The following is a 23,670-nucleotide window of genomic DNA, read 5'->3' on the forward strand; positions in this document are numbered from 1 at the left end:
AAACTGACGATCATGATTAGGTGAATATTGGAGTCAGGTGTGTTAGCTGGAGCTGGGGCAAAACTGTTACACAAATCAGGCCCTCGAGGACTGGAATTGCCCACCCTGCTGGTGTCCGCTCACCTAAATACATCATATTAATTCATGAGATAGCCCACCACTTACTTACTTTTTCCATCAATGTACCCTTGAAGAACAGAGGGAGGAACTTGATTAAAAAGGCATTTATTTCCTTGGCATTCCGACATACAAATGCAAACGCGTTAAGGCTTCGTTCATAAGGGCGCAAAAGTATATATCTTTTTTGAGAGAAGTGGTAAAAATTAGTTTATTTTTTATAAAATTGATGTTTCATATTAAGTTCAACTGACAGAAATATAACATTTATTTGGTATATAATCAACTTGTGATCAAAGGTCAAAATAACCACAACTTCTGCCGTGTGAAAAGAAGGCTACAGTAACGCATGCGCAACATCACTTTCCTCCACTTGTGGAAACAGGATATGCGCTTCGTCGACACCATCTAAAGGAATTTCAGAAATTGCAAAGATCAGGTACAGATAACCCAAAGGAGGAGTCCAAGGAGGGTTTTCTATTTGAGAAGCTTAGCAGTAAGTAGCTGTCATTCAGAAGACAACCGTCTTTCAGTTTGTGTTCATCAGTCAAATTATCATCTGACGGCGAGTTTTATGCGACTGAGTTGTGTTGAAGAGGAACTAGACTGCTAGCTTCCACTGCTAGCGTAGTGGCCCCTTGTGCTAGCCAACAGTACACAAAACTTTACAGGAATAACTTTTTATTTACTTCAGGCGAAATAAATAAGTTAGCCCAGTGCGAGTAAACTTTGTTAACAATGTTTTCAAGGTTTTGGAACTCAGTTATGTATTACAGGTTACTCTCAATAACTTTTCCATTAATTTTAGTTTAACTTCGCCAGCTATCTAGGCTAGCTGAAACTCATTGGTTGGGTGTTGTTAGTCTGTCAGCGATAACCTTGCTCGCTCTTGTTACAATACAACTAGCTAGCTACTGAACTTGTAAACTTCTTGCCAACTGACGTCCAGCATATCCAGCTAGGTAGCTAACTCATACAATAACAATGTCAGCACAGCCACATATTAAGGGTTATTTATTTAAGTAGTAAGGCACGAAGGGGTGTGGTATTGAAGTGATAATGCCCTCGAAGCCGGTGTTTTGTAGGATATTGGCACGGGTGTTAGGCCCGAGACGAAGTCGAGGCCTGGCAAACTTTGCCAACATATCCTCCAAACACCGGCTTCGAGGGCGTTATCACGTTTATACAACGGGTTACCAACATAGTGTAATGAAACAGCAGGGAGCAGGTCTCGAAGCAGGTCCGGCGCGCTATCGACTGTGCCGCAAAAGCATGCTCGAACGGCAGAGTCGATTTCCGCGCTTATAAACCCAGGGTCGTTACACTATACATATAATGATTGCCATTTTCATTAACGTTATTTTGGGTAATTTATTCATACTATTTCATCCTACCACAAGATGTAGTCCCGACATAAATATAGGGTTGCTACCCACTCCGACTGGTGGTTCGTTCTATTGGTTCGGTTGCCAGAGACGCGACCCAGTCGTTGTTAAAGCTGGTTTCTAGTGTACTATATTTGGATACATCCATGACAATGAGCTAATGAGGCGAGATTTCGCCTGGCATAGAACATGTGCGCTCTCATCAGGACACTGTTGTTAAGAGGAGCTATCCAACAACACAGCTAACACAATCACTTCAAGCTGGAAGACTGCAAACTAGCTGCACTTTGTTTCGACTTGGCCATTTTTCGATTTACATTTTTTTTGTATATGTCCATAAATGATGCCAGTTGATTCATGATTTCGACTGGTTGAGAAACGCTGTCTGTCTCATCCAGACTCCTTCCTGACTGTAAATTACTATGGGACAGCTGGAGTTCGAATTTGAAAATTGAAACAGTGTTGCAAATGTCGGAGAGACTGAAGTTTATACAAACCTAAGCTATTGAAAACTAAATGTTAATCTAAAAGAAATGTAAGAATGTCTTGATGCTTTTATTAGTGGAGATAAAGTTTAAATTGCTTGGCTGGGCTGATGAGACAGTGATATGGAACAGAATAAATAGGCATTTTAAAGTCATAGATTTAGCCGGTGGTAACTTGTGGAATAAACCACTGGCTGGAAAGCGGTTTTAACCAATCAGCATTCAGGATTAGACCCACCTCGTTGTATAATAAACTCAGCAAAAAAATAGGATCCTGAAAAGGGGACATTTGTCTTTCAAAGATAATTTGTAAAATTCCAAATAACTTAAATCTATATTGTAAAGGGTTTAAACACTGTTTCCCATGCTTGTTCAATGAACCATAAACAGTTAATGAACATGCACCTGTGGAAAGGTCGTTTTGACACTAACAGCTTACAGACGGTAGGCATTTAAGGTCACAGTTATGAAAACGTAGGACACTAAAGAGGCCTTTCTACAGCCTCTGAACAACACCAAAAGAAAGATGCCTAGGGTCCCTGCTCATCTGCATGAACGTGCCTTAGGCATGCTACAAGGAGGCATGAGGACTGCTGATGTGGCCAGGGCAATAAATTGCTATGTTTGTACTGTGAGACGCCTAAGACAGCGCTACAGGACGGACAGCTGATCGTCCTCGCGGTGGCAGGCCACGTGTAACAACACCTGCACAGGATCGGTACGTCCGAACATCACACCTGCGGGACAGGTACAGGATTGCAACAACTGCCCGAGTTACACCAGGAACTCACAATCCCTCCATCAGTGCTCCTATTGTCCGCAATAGACTGAGAGAGGCTGTACTGAGGGCTTGTAGGCCTGTTGTGCGGCAGGTCCTCACCAGACATCACCGGCAACAACATTGCCTATGGGCACAAACCCACTGTCGCTGGACCAGACAGGACTGGCAAAAAGTGCTCTTCACTGACGAGTCGCAGTTTTGTCTCACCAGGGGTGATGGTCGGATTTGCGTTTATCGTCGAAGGAATGAGCTTTAAGCCGAGGCCTGTACTCTGGAGCGGGATCGGAGGTGGAGGGTCCGTAATGGTCTGTGGCGGTGTGTCACAGCATCATCGGACTGAGCTTGTTGTCATTGCAGGCAATCTCAATGCTGTGTGTTACAGGGAAGACATCCTCCTCCCTCATGTGGTACCCTTCCTGCAGGCTCATCCTGACATGACCCTCCAGCATGACAATGCCATGACAATGCCACCAGCCATACTGCTCGTTCTGTGCGTGATTTCCTGCAAGACAGGAATGTCAGTGTTCTGCCATGGCCAGTGGAGAACCCGGATCTCAATCCCATTGAGCATGTCTGGGACCTGTTGGGTCAGAGGGTGAGGGCTAGGGACATTCCCCCAGAAATGGCCGGGAACTTGCAGGTGCCTTGGTGTAAGAGTGGGGTAACATCTCACAGCAGGAACTGGCAAACCTGGTGAAGTCCATGAGGAGATGCACTGCAGTACTTAATGCAGCTGGTGGCCACACCAGATACTGACTGTTCATTTTGATTTTGATCCCCCCTCCCCTTTGTTCAGGGACACATTATTCCATTTGTTAGGAACTTGTTCAGTTTCTCAGACGTTGAATCTTGTTATGGTCATACAAATATTTACACATGTTAAGTTTACTGAACATAAATGCAGTTGACAGTGAGGATGTTTCTTTTTCTGCTGAGTTTATATGCCACAGCTTTCAGCCAACCAGCGTCCAAGCCCCACACTACCCAACTGATAATATCATCTTTGGCACAGCAGTGTGAAGACCCACATAGAACAAGTTAGCACATCAATTCAGTGTTTCCTCTGGAAAATGTGTTATCCGTGTGGGAAAGGTTAGCGGGCGGGGGTGGTCGGGGTTAAGGTGTGTTCCGTGGTCCTCCCCCACAAAATATGTTTAAGTACTGAAAAGCTTGGTTCTGGTAACTATTTAAAAGTGGAAAAACTGAAACCATGTAAAGTCCACCCCCAGAAATGAGCTCAATAACGTATTGGTAAAGTTATGACAAGATGCAATATAAGGTTGAGTGCTGCAGCTATCTAAAGAAACACGAGACCTTCTTTCTGAAATAAAACTTTTTTTATCTTGACAAAATGAACAGAGGAACATTTTGACTGGGCAAACAAAATTTGATTTGAGTTAGAGCCCAATAATTCATGTTCATCACAAAAGGAAGGGTGTTGGAAATCTGTTTACAGGTTCTGACAAAAACCTAGTTCTGACATTGTTAACAGCCTTTTGTCTGAGAATTCTGGTGGGCTTTTTTTTTTAACACCCTCCTGTAATTGTGCTCCTTGATTGGGTCGGGGGGGGGGGGGGGGGGGTTGAGTGCTGCGTGCAGGTGGCTAGATGCTCTCCCTGTAGTCTGTTTTTGATCTGTAATAACGGAAATAATAATAAGAGGGGAGAGGGACAAAGAGGATCTACTTTCACATTTTAAATGTTCTTGTTTCATTGTAGAGAAGTCCTCTCACAATTAATGAAATACACTGGTATAGTCAGTGTGATTACTGCTGGCTAAGGCAGGGGTAGAGCTGCCCCCACTCATCAAACTGCGAGGCCAGCTTTGTCATTGTCGTCAGCTGGTCCAACTCCTGAAATGCATGAAAAACAAAAAGATGTATAACATTAAAGAAGAGCCAACAGAGTGGTAAACCAGTTTTAAAAGCCACATTGTGGCCCACTCAAATATAGTTGAGACACTGAAAGCAGTAATAGCATTATTTAATTTGGAGTCGTCTGTAATCTATAATACATGTAGGCCTACCTGTACGTGGTACAGAAAGCATAGAGGCCCGCAGCAGTTGGGCAGCAGTTCATCTCCTCAGCCAACATTGCGCTGAGGTTTCGCTGAAGATTAGCCACGGCCAGGTGCTGGGACAGCCAGCGAACATCCTTTACTTCCAGAAAAAAAACTTTTTTTTTGTTGAGGAGATGCAGTAGGTAAACAAGATGAGACCAGAGTAGCCAAGTGAAGAAATGTGATGCATAATCTCACCTTCACTTTTAAGTGCTGAAGCAGTTTTCAAGACTTCTGTCTTGTTACGGCTTTTGGCAAAGTGACTATGGAGCTGCCGCAGGTGCTCCTTGAAGGGGCTAACATTTAAGTTCCTTGCTCAGAACATGAGAACATATGAAAGCTGGGGGTTCCTTTTAACATGCGTCTTCAATATTCCTAGTTAAGAAGTTTTGGGTTGTAGTTATTATAGGACTATTTCTCTATACCATTTGTATTTCATATACCTCTGACTATTGGATGTTCTTATAGGCACTATAGTATTGCCAGCCTAATCTCGGGAGTTGATAGGCTTGAAGTCATAAACAGCGTTGTGCTTCAAGCATTGCGAAGAGCTGCTGGCAAACGCAGGAAAGTTCTGTTTGAATGGATGCTTACGAGCCTGCTGCTGCCTACCACCGCTCAGTCAGACTGCTATATCAAATCATAGACTTAATTATAATATAATAAACACACAGAAATGCGAGCCATAGGTCATTAATATGGTCAAATCCGGAAACTACGATTTAAGAAAATAAAACGTTTATTCTTTCAGTGAAATACAGAACCATTCTGTATTTTATCGAATGGGTGGCATCCATAAGTCTAAATATTGCTGTTACATTGCACAACCTTAAATGTTATGTCATAATTATGTAAAATTCTTGCAAATTAATTACGGTCTTTAAGAAGAAATGGTCTTCACACAGTTCGCAACGAGCCAGGCGGCCCAAACTGCTGCATATACCCTGACTCTTGCACAGAACGCAAGAGAAGTGGCACAATTCCCTAGTTAATATTGCCTACTAACATTAATTTCTTTCAACTAAATATGCAGGTTTAAAAATATATACTTGTGTAGTGATTTTAAGAAAGGCATTGATGTTTATGGTTCATTTGTGCAACGACAGTGCTTTTTTTCGCAAATGCGCTTTTTGTTAAATCATCACCCGTTTGGCGAAGTAGGCTGTGATTCGATGATAAATAAACAGGCACCGCATTGATTATATGCAACGCAGGACCAGCTAGTTAACTACACATGGTTGATATTACTAGGTTAACTAGTGATTATGTGAAGATTGATATATCTTTTTTTATAAGATAAGTTTAATGCTAGCTAGCAACTTACCTTGGCTCGTTGTAGCACTCGCGTAACAGGTGGTCAGCCTGCCACGCAGTCTCCTCGTGGAGTGCAATGTGTTTGGCCATAATCGGCGTCCAAACATGCCAATGACAGATTTCTTATGAAAACTTGAAATCGCTCCTAATTAATCGGTCAACCTCTAATCACAATTTTGTCCAGTTTGAAGATGAAGAAAATAATTTGTATCACCAGACATACTGTATATAAAAAATAAAATTAAAAAATGTTCATTCTAAAACTTTGTCCATACCAGTCATCACTGCAACCCTATCAGTGCCCAGGCCGTACAATCTCTCTGTTGGTATCTTTTTGATGTGCAGCACCTCCTTGATGGCGACAATGACGGTGTCTGCCTTGCCATCAGGGGCTGACACCAGGTCCAGGAACTGGTTGTAAAGGTGTTGTCCCTCTTGATCCATGTATCTGGAAAACACAAAAATCCATACACAATTTCATTATCAAATTGTATTTGTCACATGCGCCGAATACAACAGTAGTAGACCTTACAGGGAAATGCTTACTTACAAGCCCTTAACCAACAATGCAGTTTTAAGAAAAATCCCCCCCCCCCCCCCCACCAAAAAAGTAACAAATAATTAAAGAGCAGCAGTAAAATAACAATAGCGAGGCTATATACAGGCTGACAAGCTAAAACATCTGTCGTTCTGCCCCTGAGCAAGGCAGTTAACCCACTGTTCCCCGGGCGCCGACAACGTGGATGTCGATAAGGCTGCCCCCCTCATCTCTCTGAGGGGTTGTGTTAAATGCGGAAAACACATTTCAGTTGAATACATTCAGTTCTGAGGACCAATGCTAAATCTTTTCAGTCTCCTGAGGGGGAATAAGTTGTGTGCCCTCTTCACGACTGTCCTGGTGTGCTTGGATCATGTTAGTTTGTTGGTGATGTGGACGCCAAGGAACTTGAAGCTTTCAACCTGCTCCACTACAGACCTGTCGATGAGAATGGGGGCGTGCTCGGTCCTCCTTTTCCTGTAGTCCACAATCATCTCCTTTGTCTTGATCACGTGGAGGGTGTTGTCCTTGCACCACACGGTCAGGTCTCTGACCTCGTCCCTATATGCTCTCGTCGTTGTCAGTGTCAGGCCTACTACTGTTGTCATCGGCAAACTTAATGATGGTGTTGGAGTCGTGCCTGGCTTTGCAGTCGTGAGTGAACAGGGAGTACAGGAGGGGACTGAGCACACACCCCTGTTGAGGATCAGCTTGGCGGATGTGTTGTTCCCAACCCTTACCATCTGGGGGTGGTCCGTCAGGAAGTCCAGGATCCAGTTGCCGAGGGAGGTGTTTAGTCCCAGGGTTCTAAGCTTAGTGATGCGCTTTGAGGGCACTATGGTGTTGAACGCTGAGCTGTAGTCAATGAACAGCATTCTCACATAGGTGTTCATATTGTCCAGGTGGGAAATGGCAATGTTGAGTGCGATTGAGATTGCATTATCAGTGGATCTGTTGGGGCGGTATGCAAATTGGAATGTCTATTGTTTCTGGGATAATGGTGTTTGTGAGCCATGACCAGCTTTTCAAAGCACTTCATGGCCACTGACATGAGTGCTACAGGGAGGTAGGCATTTAGGCAGGTTACCTTTGCTTTCCTGGGCACAGGGACTATGGTCATCTGCCTAAAACGTCAGTGGAGACACTTGCCTGTTGGTCCATACTTCCTCTGAGCACACGTCCTGGTAGTCCGTCTGGCCCCACGGCCTTGTGAATGTTGACCTGTTTAAATGTCTTGCTCACATCAGCTACAGAGAGCGTGATCACACAGTTGACCGGAACAGCTGGTGCTCTCATGCATGCTTCAGTGTTGCTTACCTCAACGCGAGCACAAAAGGCATTAGGCCATTTGGTAGGCTCACGTCACTGGGTATCTCACGGCTGGGTTTCCTTTTTGTAGTCCAAAATAGCTTGCAAACCCTGCCACCTCCGACGAGCGTCAGAGCTGGTGTAGTCGGATTAAACCTTAGTCCTATATTGCCTGTTTTGATGGTTCGTCTGTGGGCATAGCAGGATTTCTTATAAGCATCCAGATTGGTGTCCCGCTCCCTGAAAGCGGCAGCTTTAGCCTTTAGCTTGGTGCGGATGTTGCCTGTAATCCATGGCTTCTGGTTGGGACGGTCACCGTGGGGACGACGTTGTCATTGCACTTATTAATGAAGGTGGTGACTGAGATGGTATACTCCTCAATGCCGTTGGATGAATCCCGGAACATATTCTAGTCTGTGCTAGCAAAACAGTCCTGTAGTCTAGCATCCGTGTCATCTGACCACTTCCGTATTTTGCGAGTCACTGGTACATCCTGCTTTAGTTTTTGCTTGTAAGCTGGAATCGGGAGGATAGAATGTACGAAGGGCTATATAAAATAAACTTGATTGATAGAATTATGGTAATTTGCCAAATGGTGGGCGAGAGAGAGCTTTGTGTGTGGAGTAAAGGTGGTCTAGAGTTTTTTGTTGTAGTTCTCCCCCCCCCCTCTGGTTGCACATGTGGACATGCTGGTAGAAATGAGGTAAAACGGATTTGCCTGCATTAAAGTCCCCGGCCACTAGGAGCGCCGCTTTTGGAGGAGCATTTTCTTGTTTGCTTATGGTTATGATTCAGGTACTGTACTTGTCAACCGAGCCCTAGGTCCTGAACTTCAACCTGACCCTTGATAGGCCTAGGCTACATCTAGGCTATGGCTGTTACTACAAACAGTCAGTCCACCTCTGGTACAATGTTATGTTGATAACTGACTTTGCTTTCTTGTTTTAAAGTTTCTATTGAATGAAAATCAAGTAGGCTTGTGTGTTAGGGCTATCTTGAGTTCAGATTGCCACTTGTTTCAAAGCTTTCCATGCGATTGTACATTCATTGGTAGAGTAGTTTTCACTTAGTCAAACAGCTTGTAATAAAAACATGTTGGTTGCGGCAGTCTTCCATGGAAGAGCTCATCAGCATTTCACACATCAACCTTGAACCGAACATATTTCTTAAATGTACTCCATGTAGAGGTCAACTAGTGCTGAGCGATTAACCGAAATGCCAGTTTTTGTTTTTGATAATACTAATTGACAGACCTCAGTTCAATTATACTGAACAAAAATATAAACGCAACATGTAAAGTGTTGGTCCCATGTTTCATGAGCTGAAACAAAAGATCCCAGAACTTTTCCTTACACACAAATTATTTCTCAACAAAACAAATTACATCCCTGTTTGTGAGCATTTCTCCTTTGCCAAGATAATCCATCCACCCGGCAGGCGTGGCATATCAAGAAGCAGATTAAACAGCATTCTGTCTGTTTTTTAAAGCCCCTTTGTGGGTTTGGCTCCCCAGTGGGTAGGCCAAGTTGCCAAGTGGCTGGGCCTATATCTTCCCAGGACCACCCATGGCTGCAGCGCTTCCCAGTCATGTGTAATCCATAGATTAGGACCTAATACATTTCTTTCAATTGACTGTACAATTCATATAAGAACATCAATCTTTAAAATTGTTGCATTTTATATTTTGTTTAGTATACTTTGGACTACTAAAATAGTGACTTTTGTCAGACAGCATAGGCAGCAGCTCTATAGAGATGATTACTTGAAATAAAATAATTTAATCAAATTAAACAATATACACAACTGAAATATTCAATACTGTGAGTTTATTGCGATATGATGTTCCAAACGTATTGCTCACCATATGTCTACTGCAGAGGGACTAGAGAGACATGAGAACATGACTTTTGATCAGTGTGGAAATAAGTGTTGAAAACAAATTGTCTCCTTGTTTAAAAAGGAGATGGAGAACAAGTTATGAAGGAAAAATACTGGAGTTTTGGTGCAGGTAAAGCCAACTGGATAAATAATATTAATATTGCGACTTTGACAACTATATATACCGTAAAAAATAATATCCCGATTTATGTAGCCTAACTGTATAATTGTTTGCCACCATCACTACATTCTAAGCCGTATGCTAGTTTAGATATTGGACACACTGAAACGTGTCTAAAAACACTCTGTCATGGTAGAGAATCTGGTGCAGCTTGTCCACACCAAGCGTTTCATCATTCAGTGCTGTGTGTTCCTGACTGGCATGTTAACGATGTTTCAAACACATCCTCATTTCTCTATCAGCCTCTCCTTATCACCAGCCTCCTCATTGTAAGCGTGCTGTCTGCTTAATGACACCAAGCCATAATGGTACTGACAAGGAACTAGCCTACTGCTGTCTGTAGGCACAGAAAGATGCTGCTCATTTGTCTATCTGTCGGTCAACTTTTTTATTTCCTTTTCCACACAACATTCAAACCCCAAAGACCCCTCTGGGCTGCCAGGAAAGCAATCTAATTTTCCCCCTTTGTTGAGACCAAAGTTTAAACATTGTTTTTTGTAAAGTTACATAGTATGTTGATTCTGTCTGCAAAGTTCAATGGTACCTTTCAGACATGCTCAAATGGATATCTGTGTTCTTGAAACATTAACTTATGAACCCTTCTCTCTCCGTCCCTCTATCCGGCCACCCCTCTCTCCCCCAGGCCTCAGAGTGTAGAGCTTGGTGTGACAGGACGAGCCTCCAACTTCGACAGCAGTAAAATGGCGGATATGTCAGCGGAAGAGATCACCATGAGGGCCAACCAAGTGACCGATGAGGTACAGCTGCCACCCGTATCCATGGAGACACTATAGGAATGCTGGGAATGGGGGTAGTGTTATGCGGCAGTATTAGCTTAGCTCCTGTGTCAACTCCTATAGAGAAGCAGTAACACATCGACGGGGGAAAAACTCTTACTCTTTGCTTACTGAGCACAGCTAAGCTACATCTAAGTGTTCTGTTAATAGTAATAGTGTGGTCCTCTGCCATTTTGATTTATCTTTATCTCTTACCTACCTGTTTGTCTGTCTCTCTCTCTCTCTCCTTGCTGCCTGACTGACCGACTGATACCTATGTACTGGGTTTAGTCCAACATGGCATGGGGTAAACTGTCATAGTAACCTGCTTAATGTACAACACACCAGGGTTCTCCCCAAATAATCTGAGGGGCACTGTGCCACCTTGTGGCTTGTCGTTCTGTGTGAGAAATATTCCAAACAGACTCTGGGACAGTTGTAGGGTGATAGAACCCAAATTCATACGACTGTACATAACAAATTAATGAGGCTGATGCAACCGATGAGAACGTTTAACTTAAAATATTGATAGACTTCCTAGAACTGTTCGCCCAGCCAAACTGAGCAATTGGTGGAGAAGGGCCTTGGTCAGGAAGGTGACCAAAAACCCAATGGTCACTCTGACAGAGCTCTAGAGTTCCTCTGTGGAGATGGGAGAACCTTTCAGAAGGACAACCATCTCTGCAGCACTCCACCAATCAGGCCTTTATGTTAGTGACCAGACGGAAGCCACTCTTCAGTAAAAGGCACATGACAGCCCGCTTGAAGTTTGCCAAAAGGCACCTAAAGGACTCTCAGACCATGAGAAACAAGATTATCTGGTCTGATTGAACTCTTTGGCCTGAATGCCAAGCGTCACATCTGGAGGAAAACGGGCACCATGCTTACAGTGAAGCATGGTGGTGGCAGCATCATGCTCTGGGGAGACTAGTCAGGATTGAGAAGATGAACGGAGCAAAGTACAGAGATCCTTGATGAAAGCCTGCTCCAGAGCGCTCAGGACCTCAGACTGGGGCTAAGGTTCACCTTCCAACAGGACAACGACCCTAAGCACACAGCCAAGACAACGTAAGAGTGGCTCCAAGACAAGTCTCAATGTCCTTGAGTGGCCCGGACTTGAACCCGATCAAACATCTCTTGAGCGACATGAAAATAGCTGGGCAGCGACGCTCCCCATCCAACCTGACAGAGCTTGAGAGAATCTGCAGAGAAGAATGGGAGAAACTCCCCAAATACAGGTGTGCCAAGCTTGTAGCGTCATGCCCAAGTAGGGTCACTGCCAAAGGTGCTTCAACAAAGTACAGCGTAAAGGGTCTGAATAATTATGTAAAGAAAAAAAATATTTTTTATTTATACCTTTTTACTGTTTTTGCTTTGTCATTTATGGGGTATTGGGTGTAGATTGATGATGGGGGGGGGGGTAATTTAATCAATTTTAGATTAAGTCTGTAACTTAACAAAATGTGGAAGAAGTCAAGGGGTCAGAATACTTTATGAATGCACTGTATATACAGTTGAAGTCGGAAGTTTACATACACTTAGGTTGGAGTCATTAAAACTCGTTTTTCAACTGCTCCACAAATTTCTTGTTAACAAACTATAGTTTTGGCAAGTCGGTTAGGACATCTACTTTGTGCATGACACAAGTAATTTTTCCATCAATTGTTTACAGACAGATTATTTCACTTTATTTTCACAAAATTCAAGAAAATTGTCATTGCTTTAGAAGCTTCTGATAGGCTAATTGACAGCATTTGAGTCAATTGGAGGTGTACCTGTGGATGTATTTCAAGGCCTACCTTCAAACTCAGTGCCTCTTTGCTTGACATCATGGGGAAATCAGCAAAGACATCAGAAAAAAAATTGTAGACCTCCACAAGTCTGGTTCATCCTTGGGAGCAAGTTCCAAATGACTGAAGGTACCACGTTCATCTGTACAAACAATAGTACGCAAGTATAAACACCATGGGACCACACAGCCATCATACCGCTCAGAGGCGTTCTGTCTCCTAGAGATGAACGTACTTTGGTGCAAAAAGTGCAAATCAATCCCAGAAGAACAGCAGGACCTTGTGAAGATGCTTGACGAAACGGGTACAAAAGTATCTATATCCACAGTAAAACGAGTCCTTTTATTGACATAACCTGAAAGGCCGCTCAGCAAGGAAGAAGCCACTGCTCTAAAACCGCCATAAAAAAGCCAGACTACGGTTTGCAACTGCACATGGGGACAAAGATCGTACTTTTTGGAGAAATGTCCTCTGGTCTGATGAAACAAAAATAGAACTGTTTGGCCATAATGACCATCGTTATGTTTGGAGGAAAAAGGAGGCTTTCAATCTGAAGAACACCATCCCAAGCACGGGGGTGGCAGCATCATGTTGTTGGGGTGCTTTGCTGCAGGAGGGACTGGTGCACTTCACAAAATAGATGGCATCATGAGGTAGGAAAATGTTGGATATTTTGAAGCAACATCTCAAGACATCAGTCAGGAAGTTAAAGCTGGTCGCCAAATGGACAATTACCCCAAGCATACTTTCAAAGTTGTGGCAAAAAGACTTAAGGACAACGTGTTATTGAAGAGTAACATCAACTGTTAACAGTACCATATTCCTAGCATGCGATGATTCAATTGCTGTTTGTTTTGGTTGTTATTTTTGTTTTTCGAATCAACTTAATGGTCTATTTTGGTTAATGGCCTTGGTGCCCTGGCGGATTGGGCATCTCTTGGAGCCCAAATGGCCTTGCACCTAAAATCATGAAATTCCAGACCTTTTTATTTTTTATTTTATTTCACCTTTATTTAACCAGGTAGGCTAGTTGAGAACAAGTTCTCATTTGCAACTGCGACCTGGCCAAGATAAAGCATAGCAGTGTGAACAGACAACAACACAGAGTTACACATGGAGTAAACAATAAACAAGTCAATAACATGGTAGAAAAAAAGAGAATCTATATACAATGTGTGCAAAAGGCGTGAGGAGGTAGGCAATAAATCGAATAATTACAATTTAGCAGATTAACACTGGAGTGATAAATCATCAGATGATCATGTGCAAGTAGAGATACTGGTGTGCAAAAGAGCAGAAAAGTAAATAAATAAAAGCAGTATGGGGGGGTGAGGTAGGTAAGTTGGGTGGGCTATATACCAATGGACTATGTACAGCTGCAGCGATCGATTAGCTGCTCAGATAGCAGATGTTTAAAGTTGTTGAGGGAGATAAAAGTCTCCAACTTCAGAGATTTTTGCAATTCGTTCCAGTCGCAGGCAGCAGAGAACTGGAAGGAAAGGCGTCCAAATGAGGTTTTGGCTTTAGGGATGATCAGTGAGATACACCTGCTGGAGCGCGTGCTACGGGTGGGTGTAGCCATCGTGACCAGTGAACTGAGATAAGGCGGCACTTTACCTAGCATAGCCTTGTAGATGACCTGGAGCCAGTGGGTCTGACGACGAACATGTAGCGAGGGCCAGCCGACTAGGGCATACAGGTCGCAGTGGTGGGTCGTATAAGGTGCTTTAGTAACAAAACGGATGGCACTGTGATAAACTGCATCCAGTTTGCTGAGTAGAGTATTGGAAGCTATTTTGTAGATGACATCGCCGAAGTCGAGGATCGGTTGGATAGTCAGTTTTACTAGGGTAAGTTTGGCGGCGTGAGTGAAGGATGCTTTGTTGCGAAATAGAAAGCCGACTCTAGATTTGATTTTGGATTGGAGATGTTTGATATGAGTCTGGAAGGTTTGCAGTCTAGCCAGACACCTAGGTACTTATAGATGTCCACATATTCTAGGTCGGAACCGTCCAGGGTGGTGATGCTAGTCGGGCGTGCGGGTGCGGGCAGCGAACGGTTGAAAAGCATGCATTTGGTTTTACTAGCGTTTAAGAGCAGTTGGAGGCCACGGAAGGAGTGTTGTATGGCATTGAAGCTCGTTTGGAGGTTAGATAGCACAGTGTCCAAGGAAGGGCCAGAAGTATACAGAATGGTGTCGTCTGCGTAGAGGTGGATCAGGGAATCGCCCGCAGCAAGAGCAACATCATTGATATATACAGAGAAAAGAGTCGGCCCGAGAATTGAACCCTGTGGTACCCCCATAGAGACTGCCAGAGGACCGGACAACATGCCCTCCGATTTGACACACTGAACTCTGTCTGCAAAGTAGTTGGTGAACCAGGCAAGGCAGTCATTAGAAAAACCGAGGCTACTGAGTCTGCCGATAAGAATATGGTGATTGACAGAGTCGAAAGCCTTGGCCAGGTCGATGAAGACGGCTGCACAGTACTGTCTTTTATCGATGCCGGTTATGATATCGTTTAGTACCTTGAGCGTGGCTGAGGTGCACCCGTGACCGGCTCGGAAACCGGATTGCACAGCGGAGAAGGTACGGTGGGATTCGAAATGGTCAGTGATCTGTTTGTTGACTTGGCTTTCGAAGACCTTAGATAGGCAGGGCAGGATGGATATAGGTCTGTAACAGTTTGGGTCCAGGGTGTCTCCCCCTTTGAAGAGGGGGATGACCGCGGCAGCTTTCCAATCCTTGGGGATCTCAGATGATACGAAGGAGAGGTTGAACAGGCTGGTAATAGGGGGTGCGACAATGGCGGCGGACAGTTTCAGAAATAGGGGGTCCAGATTGTCAAGCCCAGCTGATTTGTATGGGTCCAGGTTTTCCAGCTCTTTCAGAACAGATTCACACTCACTGTGAATTACTCTTGCCTGGCTCTCATGGTCCCTGTTCGGTTGACCATTTGAAAAATTGTATTACTAGTGTAATTCTAGGAAAAACGGTGGAAAATATTAATTCAATTAATGAATTTTCACTTAAATAAAAAAGCAAACAGTGATTATCATTTAAGGCTCTAGATTTGAGGAAAAGTCAGTTACATGTGTTCAACCCAAACGGGTGCACAGCGCCCCCCTCTGGGACACCCCCTCAATAATCAGAACCACCTTAAAAGATCCTTAGAGGAACCCTACACACACAGAGAGATCTCGATATGAATGGTTCAGACACGAAGCAGGCTTAGAATTGTGTCAGAGGGGGTTAATCATGTTCAACTCTATGTTGAGGTGATATGGTATAACAGTTCTTGCTGATTTTAAGTCGTCATGCCCCGAATAATAATTTCCCCCTCTAACTTCTCTGCTGTAGGCTACGCCTTTCACAGTCATGTTATTAATAGGGCGTCTCACCTGCACTGACTGCATTCCATCATAACGTTGTCATGTGACCTGGTGCTGCTGCTGTGTGGGAGATGGTTAATCTACCTGACCAGGCACAGTTCAGCCATATGTCAACTATTTAAGATCTGAGTCTCTGTGGGCCTGTTAAATAGAGAACCATGTGTCGGGCTCACCGAACAGGTTTTAAAATTAGGACAATTCACGATAGGCTTTGTGCCTGTCCTGAGAATTGAGTACTACCCAAGAAGCCTTTCATATTACCTAGGCTCTAGTCTAGAGCCTTTTTTCCTGTATGTCTGTACCCCTGAAAGACTCAATCAAAACAAGGACTCTAAGGTGTCTATCATTTGTCTGTTCAGCTGTCATGTTCTACAGGCTACACTATTGCGCTATCAATCAAATGTGTTTTATAAAGCCCTTTTTTACATCAACAGTTGTCACAAAGTTCTTAACACAGCCTGCAAACAATGCAGATGTAGAAGCACAGTGGTTAGGGAAAAACTCTAGAAAAGCAGGAACCTAGGAAGCAGCCTAGAGAGGAAGCAGCCTAGAGAGGAAGCAGCCTAGAGAGGAAGCAGCCTAGAGAGGAAGCAGCCTAGAGAGGAGCCAGGCAGTGCTCTTCTGGCTGAGCCTTTTACCTACCGGTACCTTACAATAAGACCTTATTGTGTGTATTTTGTCCTCTACAGTCCTTGGATTGCACCAGGCGGATGCTACAGATGGCCGAGGAGGTGAGACAAACATTGTTATTGCTCTGACAGTCTAGCCCAACACAAGCCCTTTGTCATTACATACAGAAGTACACTGAACAGAAATATTATAAAAATGTCAAAGATTTCACGGAGTTACTTCATGTAAGGAAATCAGTCAATTTTAATTAATTAATTAAGCCCTAAGCTATGGATTTCACATGACTGGGAATACAAATGCATGAAAGGTAGGGGCGTGGATCAGAACCAGTCAGTATCTGTTCTGCAGCGGGATCAAGCTGTTGAAAGGGGCCTGTGGAATGTTGTCCCACTCTTCAATGGCTGTACGACGATCCAGCACATCCCAAACATACTCAATGGGTGACATGTCTGGTGAGTATGCATACCATGGAAGAACTGCCACATTTTCAGCTTCCAGGAATTGTGTACAGATCCTTGCGATATGGAGCCATGCATTTTCATTCTGGAACATGAGGTGATGGTGGCGGAGGAACGGCACAACACTGGGCCTCGTCACGGTATCTCTGTGCATTCAAATTGCTGTCGATAAAATGCAATTGTTTGTTGTCCGTAGCTTATGCCTGCCCATACATTGCCCCATGGTGGCGGTGGGGTTCTCTGTTCACAACGTTGACATCAGCAAACCGCTCACCCAAACTACGCCATGCACGCTGTCTGTCATCTGTCCGGTACAGTTGAAACTGGGATTCATCCATGAAGAGCACACTTCTCCAGCGTGCCATTGAAGTTGAGTCTTTGTCCCCTGTGAAGTTGGTTACGACACCAAACTACAGTCAGGTCAAGACCCTGGTGAGGATGACGAGCACGCAGATGAGCTTCTCTGAGATGGTTTCTGACAGTTTGTGCAGAAATTCTTGGGTTGTGCAAACCCACAGTTTCATCAGCTGTCTGGGTGGCTGGTCTCAGATGATCCCGCAGGTGAAGAAGCCGGATGTGGAGTTCCTGGGCTGGCATGGTTACACGTGGTTGTGAGGCTGGTTGGACGTACAAGGCAAATTCTCTAAAATGAGGGTGGTGGTGGCTTATGGTAGAGAAATTCACTGGCAACAGCTCTGGTGGACATTCCTGCAGTCAGCATGCCAATTTGCACGCTCCCTCAACTTGAGATTTCTGGCATTGTGGTGGGAGACAACTGCACATTTTAGTGGCCTTTTCTTGTCCCCAGCACAAGGTGCACCTGTGTAATGATCATGCTGTTCAATCAGCTTCTTGATATGCCTGTCAGGTGAATGGATTATCTTGGCAAAGGAGAAATCCTCACTAACAGGGATATAAACAAATTTATGCACAACATTTTTGAGAAGTGTTTTTTGTGTGTATGGAAAAGGTCTGGGATGTTTTATTTCAGCTCATGGGACCAACACTTTACATGTTGCGTTTTATATTTTTCTTCAGCATATTTCTGTGTTGCTGAAGTTAGCTGAACTGTGGTCTTTGAATTCCTAATGTGGTGCTTGTCCTGTGTTCAGACCAGGGAGACTGGTGTCAACACCATCGACATGCTGGACCAACAGGGGGGTGAGTCTGAGTTCACTACAGAGTACCAGCTCTTAGGAACGCCATCTTTTTTTTCTCCCCGAAGATCTTATTGTTAAAGCCAGTTTTTTAACTTAGGTTAAATTAATGAATTAATATGGTTTTAGTGTTTCATTTCCCTGACATGTGTCTTTGCTGTTTTGTCCTGGTTGCATGACAGAGCAACTGAGACGTACAGAGGAGGGTATGGACCAGATCAACCAGGACATGAGGAAGGCTGAGAAGAACCTGACTGACCTGTCCAAGTGCTGTGGCCTCTGTGTCTGCCCCTGTGACAGGTACTGGACACCCCTCTTACCACCAAACTATAACACAAGCGTAGCACATCAGTTTCTTTCTCTCTCACTTCTGGAAATGAGTCATGTGACACTGTGCTGTTCTTGTAATGTTGATTCTGTTTCTTAGCATGTTTATATTTCTAACTTGTAAAGAACAAGATGGCCCCGCGCTCTGTTTATGCTTCCAATTTACCGCTTTAGTGACAACCTTTTTCTATCCCAAACAAATCATGAGGTCAAAAAGACGTGCTCACATCCCAAAATATACACATTTCACCTCACATGGCCATTACACACATGGTGGGTGTGGAAACAATTCAATTCACTTTGGCGCACAGTCAATCATCATCCATCACGGAGGTGTGTGTGGTCATTAAGATTATATACATACAGATGGATCCGAGTTAACCTAGGCAACAGTAAAAAAATATTATGTTGGAATACCCGCCCATGTGACCATTACTTGCAGGTGGCACTAGATAGAATTATAGTGACCTATTTCAAAAACAACATTTACATTTACATTTAAGTCATTTAGCAGACGCTCTTATCCAGAGCGACTTACAAATTGGGCACATGTACAACTTGTGTATCTAATAATTTAGCAATGATGGGCACATGTAGTAGTACATATATACAGGACCAGTGAAAATGATGGGCACACCTACTCATTCTAGTGTTTATTTTTACTATTTTCTACATTGTAGAATAATAGTGAAGACATCAAACTATGAAATAACACATATGGAGTCATGTAGTAACCAAAAAAGTGTTAAGCAAATCAAAATATATTTGAGATTTTTCAAGGTAGCCACCCTTTGCCTTGATGACAGCTTTGCACACTCTTGGCATTCTCTCAACCAGCATCAACTGGAATGCTTTTACAACAGTCTTGAAGGAGTTCCCACATATACTGAGCACTTGTTGGCTGCGTTTCCTTCACTCTGTGCTCCAACTCATCCCAAACCATCTCAATTGGGTTGAGGACGGGTGATTGTGGAGGCCAGGTCATCTGATGCAGCACTCCATCACTCTCCTTGGTCAAATATCCCTTACACAGCCTGGAGGTGTGTTTGGGTCATTGTCCTGTTAAAAAACAAATGATAGTCCCACTAAGCGCGAACCAGATGGGATGGCGTATCGCTGCAGAATGCTGTGGTAGCCGTGCTGGTTAAGTGTGCCTTGAATTATAAATAAATCACTGACAGTGTCACCAGCAAAGCACCATCACACCACCACCTCCATGCTTCACAGTGGGAACCACACATGCAGAGATCATCCGTTCACCTACTGTGAGTCTAACAAAGACACGGCGGTTGGAACCAAAAATCTCAAATTTGGAATCATCAGACCAAAGGACAGATTTCCACCGGTCTAATGTCCATTGCTTGTGTTTCTTGGCCCAAGCAAGTCTCTTCTTATTGGTGTCCTTTAGTAGTGGTTTCTTTGCAGTAGTTCACAGAACCTGATTCACACAGTCTACTCTGAACAGTTGTTGAGATGTGTCTATTACTTGAACTCTAAAGCATTTATTTGGCCTGCAATTTCTGGGGCTGGTAACTCTAATGAACTTATCCTCTGCAGCAGAGGTAACTCTGGATCTTCCTTTCCTGTGGCGGTCCTCATGAGAGCCAGTTTCATCATAGCGCTTGATGTTTTTGCGACTGCACTTTAAGAAACATTCAAAAGTTCTTGACATTTTCCAGATTGACTGAACTTCATGACTTAAATTAATGATGGACTGTCGTTTCTCTTTGCTTGTTTGAGCTGTTCTTGCCATAATATGGACTTGGTCTTTTTATCTTCTGTATACCTTGTCACAACACAACTGATTGGCTCAAACGCATTAAAAAAGACTACCTCATGAAGCTGGTTGAGAGAATGTCAAGAGTGTGCAAAGCTGTCATCAAGGTAAAGGGTGGCTACTTTGAAGAATCTCAAATATAAAATATTTAGATTTAACACTTTTGGTTGATTTCATGTGTGGCAAGTCAAATCAACGTAACATGTTCATGTAAGAAACTTGGTTCAGACCTTTAAGAGACGGTGTGGACAAACGGTGAAACCAATACAATTCTCTTCTCAGTAATAGTTTATTAGTACCCCCCCCCCCTAGGAGTCTTAACATGTCCGATACCAATGTATCTCATAGAGCTGATGTGATGAGCCTCCAGGAAGTGCTCAGCCACAGGGTTTCTGATGAAGGGTCCTAATATTACTCCTGTGTTCTGCTGTCCTTGTTTTTCCTACATAGCATAGACACACAAATACACCCTTATTTTTTTTAGAATGATACCCTTAATCTTAATGGCCTTGCCCGTTATGCGATGATTGTGCATTTGTTTGCTACGTGGCACCGGTGGAACTTCTCTTCCCCTGAAGTTGTCCCCTGATTGACGGACTGACTTGAATGAATAAATGATTTGATTGATGGACTGACTTGAATGATGGACTGACTAATGATCCGTTGATTGACGGACTGACTTGATTCTCCCTCAGGGTGACGTCCATAGAGCATGACTCTAAGTACAAGCGTACCTGGGGAACAGGTGATGGTAGCAGTACAGGAGAGGGAGGGGATGGCTCGGTGGTGTCCAGGCAACCCTCAGGCGTCCATAACGGACAAGCCAACCAGCAGCAGCCCATGGGGGGCTCTGGACCCTACATCAAGAGGTGGGTGAAGCCAGTCAACCGTATAATACACACCTAGTTTGTAACTATCAGCTTGATCCAACTTGCTTTTGCTCCCTTTGCCCTTTTTTTAAATGTGTGAAGATCGGTAAGGTGGAGGGAATGTGGTGGAATCTCCACAACATTGCTTCTACTTATCCAGACCCTTCAGACCTGAAAACACCATAGGGTTAGGGTTATCAAGCAAGGGCAAATAGTCTCATGATTGTGTTTTGACACTGAGAATAGTAGATATGTGCGGTCATGTGGCCCCTTAACTCCCCCAGGATTACCAACGATGCTCGGGAGGATGAGATGGAGGAGAACCTGGATCAGGTGGGCAGCATCATAGGGAACCTGAAGAACATGGCCAGTGACATGGGCGCTGAGCTAGACAAGCAGAACAAACACATCGACCGCATCACAGAAAAGGTGGGTTGTCATCATGGCTGGGCTGTGTTCTCCATCCATACACTGCCTCACACTCCTTAGGGGTTATGATACCATGTTGTGGGGCTTATACCACCAGTATGCTCTGACGAAGGTCTTTGTGACCAGAAGTTCTGCATATTAAAGGTGCAGAGATTGTTTTCTACAGTTGAGTTTTTCCTCTTCATACACCTCCGCTAGCTTTTTCTGGGGTGTGGTACAGTATATTTGTCTTGTGTACCATGAGGATGCCTAACATAGGGCTGTACTGTCAGACGGCCTTCTGTTTCACTAAGAAAGAGTAATGTAGATATTGATCCACCGCTCACCTGGTGTGTGTGTACTGTCTCTCTCCCTCAGGCGGACGTAAACAAAGCACGTATCGATGAAGCCAACCAGCGAGCCAATAAGCTCATCAAGTAGACCTACCTACCTGCTCCCGATTTTGAAATCATCCACCTTGAATCTCTGCCTCAGCTCTCATGTACACACACACACACACACACACACACACTCTCTCTCCTTGAGAACAAAGTAAATCAACCAGGACAAAACCCATGAATCAGCACCTACCACACGTGCCTTTTCTGTAATGATGTAAATATGCTCACGCAACTCTCTCTTATTCTACCTTTTTATGACTAGTTCAAAGTCCTTGCCTGGGTCCCTTCCCAAATATGTGACGCAGTGAATCACTTTTCCAGGCGTTGTGAGATCTGTGCCCGTATTCAGAAAGCCTCTGAGTAGGAGGGCTGATGTAAGATGGGTTATATATTCATTCAGGCCCTGATAAGCAGTGGAGGCTGCTGAGAGGAGGACGGCTCATAGTAATGGGATAGTGTCAAACACATGGGTTCAATGTGCTTGATGCCATTCCATCCACTCCATTCCAGCCATTATTTTGAGCTGTCCTCCCCTAATATATGTGCAGTGTGGCTGCCGAAAAATATGACCTGGAACATCAGATTCTCACCATCTGTTGCCCCCTGGTGGTCATGGGGTGTCACAGCAGCTGTATACACCTCAGGCATATGCAGGGAAAAGTTATGAGACAACAGCTCTTCATATCATGGCATTTGTAATTATTGTTATTGTTTGAAATGTGCTTATTTAATTATTCTTATAAAGCAGAAGTGACTTGTGAATAAAGTTAGGACCTATACCCTTTGAATTGAAATAATGTTTGAACGATCTAATATCTGTTTTACACTTAACAAACTTCTTGAATGGGTTTGTATGGCCTGGGGTCCAGCTATAACACACCGAATGAGGAAAACATACTATTACATTAAACATGTTTTCCTTAGAGTAAAAACTAATCATTAACCAAAGATCTTGTTAGATTTACCTCTGCTAGCCTGGGTGCCAGTCTGTTTGTGCTATCATGCCAACTCTTTGGCTGGGATTCAATTCGACCATGCTTTGTCAGCTATGCACATTTAAAGGCAATGTTTTCGTGTTCGCTGCAGATGTCGGTTGAATCGAACATGATATTTTTTTTTTTTTAAATGTCAAGCGCACTATAAGGCTGATCTACCGTGGTTTGGATGGAATCTCTGCCCTTGACCCTCATTGGCTTGACAGTGAATGAGCAATTGAGTTGTCAAGAATACAAACAGATCTGGGACCAGGCTACATCTCTGCCTCCAATGGATCAAATGCTGTACTTCCCCTCATTGTTATTTCACTCCTTTCTATTTGAACTGCCATGTTTTCACCTGAGAGGACTAAGTGCCTTTTGTCTTGGAAAGATTCCAGTGGCTGTGTTGTAACAGCCTGGTCCCCAAAACAGCTCTTCTGCCTGTCAGTAATTTAGGCATGGATTCAATCCGTAGCGTCGAAGAACTGCACTATAGCGTAATTGACATTCTAAAGGCAATTTTCCCGCGTTTGCTGAGACTGCATTTACGGTAAACACTGCGTATGTCGGTTCAATCGGCAATGACTTTTTAATTTCGATCTCTATGGTGGATCTTCCACGCTATGATTCAATATATCCTCTTATTCATCCAGAAATGTCCC

At 43.8% G+C, this 23,670-nt stretch overlaps 1 protein-coding gene across 2 annotated transcripts; it reads left to right on the forward strand.

Moving 5' to 3' along the window:
• The first annotated feature begins 425 nt into the window (after positions 1–425).
• On the forward strand, positions 426–22,825 carry LOC139563806 (synaptosomal-associated protein 23-like). Of its 2 annotated transcripts, none has more exons than XM_071382732.1 (8): positions 426–556; positions 10,689–10,803; positions 16,694–16,735; positions 18,205–18,253; positions 18,432–18,549; positions 21,049–21,222; positions 21,507–21,651; positions 22,009–22,825. In XM_071382732.1, the coding sequence occupies exons 2-8, from the start codon at positions 10,747–10,749 to the stop codon at positions 22,069–22,071; spliced, it is 648 nt and encodes a 215-aa protein (XP_071238833.1). In that variant the 5' UTR covers positions 426–556; positions 10,689–10,746; the 3' UTR covers positions 22,072–22,825. The 2 variants fall into 2 exon arrangements, with proteins under 2 accessions (XP_071238833.1, XP_071238832.1); XM_071382731.1 differs by having other exon boundaries at positions 427–613.
• Positions 22,826–23,670: the final 845 nt, after the last annotated feature.

This window comes from Salvelinus alpinus, chromosome 34, assembly GCF_045679555.1.
Source record: "Salvelinus alpinus chromosome 34, SLU_Salpinus.1, whole genome shotgun sequence".
NCBI lineage: Eukaryota > Metazoa > Chordata > Actinopteri > Salmoniformes > Salmonidae > Salvelinus > Salvelinus alpinus.

Excerpts from the sequence above, each read along its gene's own strand:
- LOC139563806 (XM_071382732.1), top strand. The coding sequence starts at position 10,747 with ATGGCGGATATGTCAGCGGAAGAGATCACCATGAGGGCCAACCAAGTG. Across the intron at positions 18,550-21,048 it reads TGTGTCTGCCCCTGTGACAG|GGTGACGTCCATAGAGCATG; the intron begins GTACTGGACACC and ends ATTCTCCCTCAG. Across the intron at positions 21,223-21,506 it reads TCTGGACCCTACATCAAGAG|GATTACCAACGATGCTCGGG; the intron begins GTGGGTGAAGCC and ends TAACTCCCCCAG.